The 11724-nt window shown below is 33.6% G+C and overlaps 1 protein-coding gene across 5 annotated transcripts in view; it reads left to right on the forward strand.

Annotated features, from left to right (window-relative positions):
- phldb2b (pleckstrin homology-like domain, family B, member 2b) overlaps positions 1–11724 on the forward strand; it is a 75388-nt gene that overhangs the window by 12878 nt on the left and 50786 nt on the right. For 4 of the 5 annotated variants that reach the window (XM_056450334.1, XM_056450336.1, XM_056450337.1 and 1 more), the window contains exons 3-4: positions 24–147; positions 5036–5218. In XM_056450334.1, coding sequence (XP_056306309.1) covers positions 24–147; positions 5036–5218 — 307 coding nt within the window. Of the gene's footprint in view, positions 1–23; positions 148–5035; positions 5219–10470; positions 10676–11724 lie in introns of those variants that run through there. The other variant, XM_056450338.1, reaches the window with a different exon arrangement.

Genomic DNA, 11724 nt, shown 5'->3' on the forward strand with positions numbered 1-11724 from the left:
ATGAACTTGAATACTTTTTTCAGAGTCCACCGTTGGACCTGATTGATACAGGAAAAGGACTGAAGGTACAAACTGCAACCCCTCATCTGGTCAGTCTGGGCAGTGGAAGACTCAGTGTGGCCATTACACTTCTACCGCTAAAAGAGGGTATGAGCTTTTGTGTCTCTGTTTGATTTTTCTTATCACACGATCATCCCTCCCTCACACACACACACAAACTCAAATATCCATGAACAATAGCCTGCAAAGAATATCTAGAAAGAAGACCCTCCATCTATGTGTGCCTTCATGAAATAGTGGATCCATGTGGCTTTTTTTTTGTTGTTGTTGTTGTTGTTGGCGAGGTTTGGTTATCGTAAAGGAAGGAGAAGGAAGGATAGGGGTTTTCTAATCTAATATTCCCTATGCCGGAAGCAGGTGTGTTTTATTTAGTCTTTGCCTTAAAGAGGGTCCACCTGTCTCTGATTACACTAGAGATGTAACAGTGGGAAAACTACATATCAGTTATCGGTATTATCACTGTTATGTTAAAATGAGATGAAAATATTTAAACAGAACAAAGAATTTCTGTATTATATCTGAAAAATAATAAACAACATATAATTTTTGCTCCTCTATGATTTTTTATGATCATAAAAGAATATTGATGTGGATCTCTGTGAGGAAAAAGTTTTCTGAATGTAGGTTTTAATTAACAGTAGAGGGCTCGCAATATTGCTAGCCTGATATCCCGGGGCTATTATGTTTTCCAGCCATGCTATCATATATTGATTCACCCTGTCCGTTGCTCTTATCATTTATTTACCATCTTAATGAGAAGTAAAATATAGCTTACTTCAGTGGTTTTGCATTCTCTCAAATATTGGGTTTTTATATTATATGTAATTTTGATGCATCAAGGAACCACTATCAATATGTGTTTGAATTTACGCGTAAGAACCAGTATTTTGGTACCAAGTAGATAAAAAATAAATAAATAAAAGGTAATCCTACTAGGTTTTCACATGACTTTTACCATAACATTAAATAAATGTGTAATTTTCAAAACATATCTAGAGTATGTAGCCAATAATGAATTCAATTATATATATATTTTTTTTAGTAAATTTATGTAGTTGATTTTATTTGGTAAATAATGTCTTTTCTGTTCAGGTCACTTGAATTTTTTGGGGGTTAGAAAAATCTGAAGGCTACCAGGGATTTTGAAATTTTGCAAACCCTTCGCACCTTAAATAAGAATCAATGTACATATAAAAACCACACAAGTAAAGTATACATAATACAATGGCTTCAACAGCAATGATTTAGAAAACTTTACAGGGTCTCTTGTATCACCATGAACACTGTACTCTCGCTTTATTCAAATGCAGCTTTGTGATGCGTCTCAGATATTGAATGTATTTCAAATGGAATTGGAGGAAATTAGTATTAAGATAATAAACATGAGATTTTAAAACATTTTTATTTATGTCCACCTAATTGTTTACAGTTTAATTGTGAAATTCTGCATGGGATAAAGGTACAATAAATGTATATTTTCTTAAATGTCACACTTTTTATGGGGAAAATTCACATTAATTACAAGTGGGATATAGAATATGTCCACCCATATAGACAGCATGCTGCATCTGCAAAAAAAAAACGGATTTTGGCTGAGCAGGGTTTTCCAAAACATGATTTTAAAAGGATATTTCACCCAAAAATGAAAATGTACTCACAATTTACTCACATTGAAGTGGCAAGTATTTCTTTTGTTGAACACAAAACAAAACATTATGAAGAATGTTGGAAAAGCAGAAAAAACATTTCCCCAACATTCTTCAATATATCTTCTAGATATCAATATATCTATATATCAATATATATATATATATATATATATATATATATATCTATATATATATATATCTATATATATATATATCTATATCTATATCTATATATATATATATATATATATATATATATATATATATATATATATATATATATATATATATATATATATATATATATCTTGAGCAAATAGTGGATGAGTAAATGATGACAATTTTCATTTTTAGGTGAAATGTATTCCTTTAATGATAATTAAAATTTGGAACAGTATCCCCATTACTGGTTTTACACCAATAAACCTTCAGAAATTTTTACTAGGGTTAATTGTGAAACCAGTAATTGTTCCATCCCTGGATTCTATGCTGTCAAGATTGTTCACTTCTGCACACATTAAGCTCATTCTTCGCTCATCTTATCACGGTCACTATAGTAAACAGTGGAATGCAATCTGAGAATGGCGCAGGAAATGAAGTACGTAACCTATAAGAATAGAGACAGGACAAGAAGTCAAGCTGACTTCCTCCCAGCGGGGATGAGCAATAAAGTCACAGTTATTACTGCAGAACCAAACACACACAAAGATCGGTTTAGGCTTGCTATTTCAAGGCAGGTTAATTATGTTTTGATATAAAAAGAGCAAATATTTGACCATTTCCGCTAGTAATAGACTGTGAGGTGTTGAAGTCAATCGGTAATGGGGCGACTTGCGTCACTGGTTGAGTGCGTGTGCCAGCAGAGGTCAGAGGAGAGTGAAGATTTAAAACACACACACACACACACACACACACACACACACACACACACACACCTCATTCTTTGGAAAAATGCTATGAAAATTTTGATCTAGCATTGGTGACTGTAGAGAAGTATGCAAAATTGCTAAATATTCAGAATTGTATACCAAAGCATTGAAAAACTCACATCTCATTATTACAATTTAGATCTTCAACCTATTTACTGGCAGATGACAATTAAATGTTATTCTAAAAAAACAAAATGAATATAAAATACTTAAATAAAACAATAATGGCTATTATTAAAAACAAGAATGGAAAATTTCTGATGGAAATTTTAAGTGATAAAACTGATATATAAGTGATTAAGCTGATAACTGATATATAGGCCAATAAACACGGTATACAATTTTATATGATTTTTCCTGAGTCTGATTACAACAAAAAAGGCAAACAAAACACTGATTTAACTGTAGTAAATGGCAAAAAAAACTCATTTTCCTAAAATCATTTACAAAATGTAATCTGCATGCATCTGAAGTAGACCAATGGACATAAACAATGCATGGCGTATCACATATCGTTATATATAATTCAGTTGAAGTCAGAATTATTAGCCCTCTTGAATTATTAGCCCCCCTGTATATCTTTTCCACAATTTCTGTTTCAAGAGTTCACACTTAGCTGATGATTTATAATAAGCTTGTTTGGCATGCTGTCCCGGTAGGGAACCCTAAGCTCAAGAGATCCTCGAGCCCAGGGCCCCCTCCTGTTTGCACAGCGAGAGGGGAGATTGAGCTCAGGGATCTCAAAAACTCCCCCGATGAAGTGGCTAAGGTGAACTACTTTGAGAACGAAAAAATACTGATGCTGGGAGCTATGGTGCCCATTTGGCTTAGTCAGTTTATATATGGCACATATCTTTGGACGATGAGAGGAAGCCAGGGACAGACACAGGAAGAACATGCAAACTCCGCACAGAAACGTCAACCGGCCCGGTGAGAACCAGAGCCGGCGGCGTTCTTGCTGTAGGGCAACAGTGCTAACCACTGGGCCACCATGCCACCCAATCTCGTTGAAAGGGGGAGGAGAAGGGGAGGAATGATGGAGATTATATGATTGGAGGATCATGATTAGCTAATGCGGAAGGCTTTTTTTTTTTCGCCTCCCTTTTACCTATTGTATCTTATTTCCTCTTTCTAAAGCTACCTCTTGTCTGACCTGTCTTCCCCTAAAATGTGTGATGTTTGTGTATGGTCGAAGGGGTCTTATTTCGCTATATGTAAAAGTGTATGTGACAAACTTTTTTCATCATCATAAAATAATAATAGCTTAAAGTGACATTTAAAGGCTTAATTAGGTTAACTAGGCAGGTTAGGGTTATTGGGCAAATCATTGTATAACAGTGGTTTGTTCTGTAGACAGCTGGAAAAAATTACTTAAGGGGGCTAATAATTACCTTAAAATGGTTTTAAAAAAATAAATAAAACTGCTTTTATACTAGCCGAAATAAAACAAATTAGGGTCCCACTTTATATTAAGTGTCCTTAACTACTATGCACTTACACCAAAATTAATAATTACTTACAATGTACTTATCATGTAAATACGTGTATTTACTGTGTACTTATGCTTGATTAAATACCTGTATGCAATTACATCTGTAATTAATTTCTGTAATTACATTTGTAAATACACTGTTGACCATCCCTTACACCTTAACCCACCCTTAAACCTACCCATACCTCCAAACATGTCCATAACCCTACCCCTTTTCCAACTCAAGAGCCCCACAAGTGTTCTCAAATACATTATGAGCACAGTAAGTACATTGTATTTATTTCTTGATGCAAGTATATAGTAATTAATGACACTTAATATAAAGTGGGACCCGAATAAGACTTTCTCCAGAAGAAAAAATATCATTGGAAATACTGTGAAAAATCCATTTCAAATATTTATAGAAATTAAGAACTATTTGAAAAAGAAAAAAAGTAACAGGAGGGCTAATAAATTTGACTTTAAATATACAATATTTCACCAATATATCTGCATCACTGCTTAGAACATACAGTATAATGTATCATACCACATAGAATTAACACAACTTTTAATCATTGTAAATACACATATAACTATACTTGTACTAGCTAATTTTTAATCTAGATCCTTGATCAGGATTTAACTTAACCTGAAAATCCCTCAATACTCTAAAAGTGAGCATTTTCATCAAAATTCAATTAAAAAAGCCTCCAGGAGGCAAAGATGTAAAGCCTCACAGTTGGTGAGAATATTTCGGCACTCAATAAAACTGTCGGCTGAACGAACAGCGGAACAACATGCAAGATTTACAGTTGAGCTGATTAAACTCAGACTCGTGTAGCCTTGCATTTCTTACAGCCAACTTTAATACAAATTAAACTCACAAATCTCATACTTACAAAACGAGTGTCTTTAAATTCCAGGAGTGACACGCATAGGCTGTGATGACGCCCCTGTACCTCAGGACATCACAATTGAGGGTCCGGGCATTGAAGCAGAACATTGCAGGATTGAAAACAGAGGAGGGGTCGTCACCCTTGACCCCTGCGGACACCTGTGTTCACTCGACGGAGTGCCTGTAACCAGACCAACACAACTCACACAAGGTAACCAGGAACTGCAAATGCATTTGGGTTGTTGACGTGGCATTGCATTTTCACTGTCACACATGACAAAAATCACTGATCAAAAATCATAAATACTGTCATCATTTAAAATGCTTTAAATAGTTTTCTTTTTTCAAACATTTCTTTGTCTTTCATGGATCTCGTTATAAAAACCGCTGTGCTATTAATTTTTTAAAATACTTTATTTAAAGTTTTTCACATTTTAACGAATAAACCCCAAACCCACCCAATGCCAGCAAATACTACTACTACTACTAATAATAATAATAAAATAAATTAACGAGGAAAAATGTATAATAATAATAATAATAATAATAATAATATTAACACAATTTTTTAAACATTTTTGAGTCAAATCTTAAAACTGTCCTATGGTGTGACTCTAAAGCATAGTTCAATAAATTACAGATCTTATAAATTAAAAAGAAAACTGTAAAATCATTATTAAATACCGCAGGTCTAATTTTGCAAGTAGCTGTTTTAGTAAATGGCAATCTTTTTTTTTTCATCTATTAATTTTTGAAAACACAGACTTTTTTTATCAATGAAACCATGTCCTCTGGAGTAACACTACAGTATATGCTAACTTTTGAATTTGCCAATTTCATGGAAAACTTTAATTAGTTCAAGGACCCCGCTCAAGATCATGTGACTGAAGCCCCCTGTAAAGCCCATCATGTGCCCCTGTTAAGTTTTTGTCTCAGAATTAATCACATATTTAACTTTAACCAGTCCCACTATAAAATTGTTACGTTTTGTTGTCCTGTGGTGAGACACCCCTGTTTATTGAAAATGTACAAGGAGTCCAACATGTCATGGATAAAAAAAATATTATTTATAATTTCATATTAAATACATAGCACTATATGAAGATAAGTGTCCAACAGTGAAGATAAATCACTCTCACCCTATCTGTAAAATATTAAGTGTCATTTATCTTCATCTTATGCCACAACATAGGACATTTAATTGTAAAATATACATCTTCAGTAAAAAATGTAAATAAAAAAACAGTGAAAGAATTGATACAGTGAGCGATAGGAATACAATGATTAAACCAATTTCACAATTAACAGCGCTTAAATTCGGTTTAATTAATTGTAAAGGCTTCTCAATACCGCATTTCTGCATGGAAGAAAACTGCTGCAACTAATAACAAAGTTATGCCAACTGTGCGCTAGTTTAAAGTTCTGAGCTTGTACACCGAGGCTAATATGCACGTACACTGGATTAACTATGGCTGAGGCTGTCAACTAGGGCTGTTCACATGCTTGCGTTTTCCAGGTGTACTTAGTTGAAAACATCTAAACTTTACAGAATGTCACAAGCGTACCGTGAGTCACATGACAAGAACAGACCTCTCAGCTTCATACTTTGCATGGAACATTAACATTTTTACTATGGTCAAAAAAGAAAAAATATACACAATGAAAAATACCAAACAATTTTGTAATATAATTGATCAAAAGACAGAGGTTCAGCAGCCTTTGACTACATTTGTAGTCTTTAAAAGGGAAATACTTAGCTATTATGTAGCTTAAATTTACATTAGACAAATCCTTTTTTTATTCTTATTTTTATTTATTTATTGTTTTGTGATTTATTCAGTGTAAAATTACTACTTATGTTTAAATGTCAAAATTTTTTTACTTATTTTTTGGGTTGGGTATTGAAACCCACTGCTATTGTGGCACCGGTACCTAGGTAACCGGTATGCACCGAATCAAACCAGCATATGAATTTCAGTGCCACTGGTGCTGCGACAAGGACGTAAACATCAAGGGGTGCATCAAAGTCATACATAGATACGTGTTGGGTCACACCATCTCTAAACATTTAATTCTAAACAACTTTGAGGGATACAGACACTGTCGTCGATGTCATGCTTTTGTTCTTGTTGCTTAGATATAGTAGGCAAAGAACGCAGTAATAGTCACGTCTAACAAACAAATGATCCAAAAAAATATATTATTGCAATTCAATATTAAAAATAGGAATTGATGCATACTTTAAACTTCAATTATAATGTTCAATCAAGAATATTAAAATATATAGTTTTTCAAATAATTTTGTGGCTCAAAAGTATCGGTTCAGGCATCGTTTTGGCACCTGTACCGTTTTAAAAGTATTAATTTAGCACCAGTATCAAAATAACCCCAAACGATACCAACCATACTTATTTTTAGTCCAAAGAGAAATGGACTATTGTTTGTTTTTTTATTATTATTTTGTGGCGTATTATTATGTTACTGAGCAGCAATAGATAACACTTTAAAATATAAGTTTTCATGTGATTTTCTAAAATAGTAGTGTTCTGAAATTAATGAATAAATTCTTATTTCTCAGACAATAATCACACAACCAAAATCTATAATCGTTGCATCCCTAGTTAGCGACCCCTTATATTTTTACTCAAACATCAAACTACTATAATACAAATATAACTTTTTTTTTTACAAAATGGTGTTTTACAACAAAAACATTTTTACTGCCTATCTGTCAACTACCCATTTACCACAAACTATTACACATGCATGTTTGTGTTTGTTTGCTTTGGAAAACACAGAGTGAATCTAAGTAAATGAAAAGGGGAAAAGGTTTATGACCTGGGAATGAAGTGTGTTGTGTATTGGACAGGCATAATGTGTGTTTCCAGCAGGGTTTCTGGTTTTTGGACGTGACGCAGGGTTTAACTGGTGTGGTTTGGGATCTTGTCTCAATGCAGTGCTGTGACTCAGAGCTTCCAGAAGCGTTAGAGCTACCAAGCTCAGATTTTTTTTCTTCCCCAAGGTTGTATTTTCTCTGCAATTCCTGCATTCTTTAGCCTCTCCAAGCTCCTCAACAAATGATCCATCATTCTCTATGCGTATTTTCTTTCCCATCTCAGTGAGAGCGAGTCAGATAAACATTTACCAGACTTATTCTCACACTTTTCAGCGGTGGAGGGCAAATATTGACGGGATTGTGAAATGTGTCTTTGTTTCTGTGGGAGGGATTGTCAATAGACATGACTGTGATGCAAATTAAGACAAATTTCTTTTTTGTTTTATGGAAAACTGCAGCTGTGAGGAAACTCATACATCTGTATCACAACAAGGACCTGCATGCGAGTTATTTGACCTGGCCTGACTCTCAACACTTTAAAAGCACAAGAGCTGCAGAGCGTGTAATAATAAATCAGTGGAGCTCACATGAAGACTGTTCAAACTCCAGCAGTCACTGTGATGAAAGAAGTGACGTCACCTTCCCCCGGGCAATTGCAAAACTTCATTTGATTGGCAAATTCTATGTTCAGTGTCAGACTTAACCTATTATTAGACTGTTTCAGACTAGATGTGTCTGTTGGGTAGTTATCTAATCAACCTGACTAATGCGTCTGGTATGTAAGTATCAGAAAAAAAAACCCTATTATCAAAAACACACCACTCAGAGAGAATTTTAGAATATGTTAAATGTAATATATATATATATATATACACAAACTGTTTGGATAGATAGATAGATCTATTTATCTTTGCCATGATGACAGTAAATAATATTTGACTAGATATTTTTCAAGACATTTGTATACAGCTTAAAGTGACATTTAAAGGCTTATCTGGGTTAATTAGGTTAACTAGGCAGGTTAGGGCAATTGGGCAAGTTATTGTATAACGGTGGTTTGTTCTGTAGACTCTGGAAAAATATAGCTTTAAGGGGCTAATAATATTGACCTTAAAATGGTTTTAAAAATTAAAAGCTGCTTTTATTCTAGCCGAAATAGAACAAATAAGACTTTCTCCAGAAGAAAAAATATTATCAGACATACTGTGAAATTTTCTTTGCTCTGATAAACATCATTTATTTAAAAAAGAAAAAAGAATTCAAAGGGGAGCTAATAATTTTTTGTTGTCTTTTGGTCCAAACGGATTCATCCAAATGTGTTTCTGTTATAAAACCTAAAGTTTCATGTCTATTTACAAACATTATGTCCACTCCCCCTTACTTCTGTAAATAGTTTTTTTTTTTATAAAAGGAAGGTCATGTAAAGGGATTTGTTGTTCTGTTATTATCATGAGTAATTGTGTAACTGTTTTTAGTTTATGGGTTTTAATTGGGAGAATTTGCTGTATCTCTTTGCAATAAAAAAACTCTATATATATATGTTATTGGATTGTTGGTGATTGGGTGGATCTCAGCCCGATTTGATAGCTTTACCTGGACAGAGGAAATGTAAGACCTGTTTAAATTATTTAAGACCTACAACACAATATTTCAGTGAATTTAAGACTTTTTAAGAAACCGTGGACACCCTGGAATAAATGGGTATACATTCTCATATAAAATATATAAAAATGTATGTAAATCTTAAAGAGATATGTTTTTAAAGTTTTAAAAGACTTAACTCTGCACATTCTTTGTGGTTGTCATCAATGTCGTCAACACGACAGAGCAAAAATAAAAGTTAAATAAACAGTTTTCTGGGGAGTAAAACAGTATTCAAGAACAGAAATTGAACAATCAAATATAAAAGAACATGTTCATTATTGCATAGATAATAAAAAATAAATAATGTTTAATAAAATCTTTATCTTTTAGTCTTTAATAAATAATATAATCCTGAGATGTGAATATTGCGAATACAAACATTGCTATATATCGATGCTCAAATGATATATTGTTCAGCCCTATAGCTTTCATATTACTCTGTTTTATGTACAGCTACCATTGACTTTTGAGCCTGCCTCAAATCAGATTTCTTGTCGTCTGCATGATGATTGATGAAGGTTGGTAGACTTGTGTTGACATTCACATGATGATGCAGAGAGGTCAGAAACTTGAACAAGATGATATGCTCAGTCTTGTGCAAGAGGAACAATTGATTTCAGTTTCAGTCAGAGTTACACAAAATATCACTCAACAAGCAAATCATTCAGAGTTCAGCACTAGGACTATATCTTGAAAGTAGTGTCTCATCTCAAATCATTCCATAGTGTTTTTCTCAGGTAACTTTATCTCTGAGTAGGTAGACAAAGAAAGAAGAGGGGGAGGGGTTAAATCAACTCCTTTCACTCACTTTTCACGTGTTTGCTTCACCAAACAGGGTATTTCAAGATTGTATTCAGCTAAAGGCATCACTGAAGCAGATAATTAAAAGTCTTGACTTACGTTTAAAAGCGTCAACAGCTTCAGTGAGTAAGCCAGACTTCCCTCCCAAGTTGTACTTGAGTGTGTTCAGAGCACCACCCCTTTAGGACGGGTTTTCAGCGTTTGTGTTGTTCTCACTGACCTCATGACAGTAGTGGAGGAAAGTGAAGCGGTCGCGTGAGACGCACGAGCGGACGGAGAAACGCACGCGAGTTTTCATGATGCCTTTGCTTTTCAGCGTGAAACACTAATTGGCTGCAGACCTCCGCTAATGTTTTGAGGTACTCGTTTAATGGGACTTCCTGTAAGGTTTGTTTTCCTTTCTTTTATCATTCATCATTTTCTTTCCAGATAATTGTGTGGATTAGACTATAACACACGCTGCAAGGACTGTGAAATTACATCTGTTACGATAAACGACGTGCTCGTTCACATCGCGGTGCCATGTCATTTATGACACTGGATAATTAATTCGTGAAACTTTGTTTTTGTGGTTATGTGTTTAATATTTTATGTCGTTCAATTTATTTAATATATTTTACATTTACAGTGTATTAAATATTACAATATTTTACTTGATATACTGGGGGTATACATTCGGGACATACATTCGTTAAAACACCTGGATCTTACTGTATCGCTATATGTTAATAATTGTTAAGTACAACGGCCTGTTTGATAAGCATAATTTTCATAAATGGTAATTAATAGTATTGGTAAACATTAGGTGATGAATATATGCTATTCATAAAATGTTAATGGCATTACTTCATTTATGTGGTAAACATTTAGGAGGCATAATTATTGTCATTAAGTCTGTATGATGCCAGTCAGCTTTATTTAATGGATGCAAGCAAACAAAATATGCTGGGTTGTTTAATCCATAATTATTTTACATTAAGTCTGAGGTTATGATGCCAGTCAGCTTTATTTAATGGATGCAGGCAAACAAAATATGCTGGGTTGTTTCAATCCAGGCATGGGTAAAATCAAGCCATTGGACAAACACTGGGTTAAAATTTTAAATGACATTTTTATCCTAAAAGTTGGGTTTGTCCATATTTTACCCAAATTTAGGCTGAAATATCTCATTGTTTTAGAGTGTAATCAAATATTAATGAGAGACTGTCAATTAAAGATAAAGCTTTATAAAATGTATTTATTGTATCATAAGATTCTGTTCTATAATATGTAATAATAATGTCTGTTATATAGACCATTTCAATGCAGTGATGTAATTGGCCCATGAACATTTTCTGCTTGTTATCAAACTATTTCATAACTATAACAGGAGGCAATTTAATAATACCTTCACATTAAAACAGTTATCATAACATTATTTATGTTTATGTGGACTG

Source organism: Danio aesculapii, chromosome 24 (genome assembly GCF_903798145.1).
Source record: "Danio aesculapii chromosome 24, fDanAes4.1, whole genome shotgun sequence".
In the NCBI taxonomy this organism is placed as follows: Eukaryota; Metazoa; Chordata; class Actinopteri; order Cypriniformes; family Danionidae; genus Danio; species Danio aesculapii.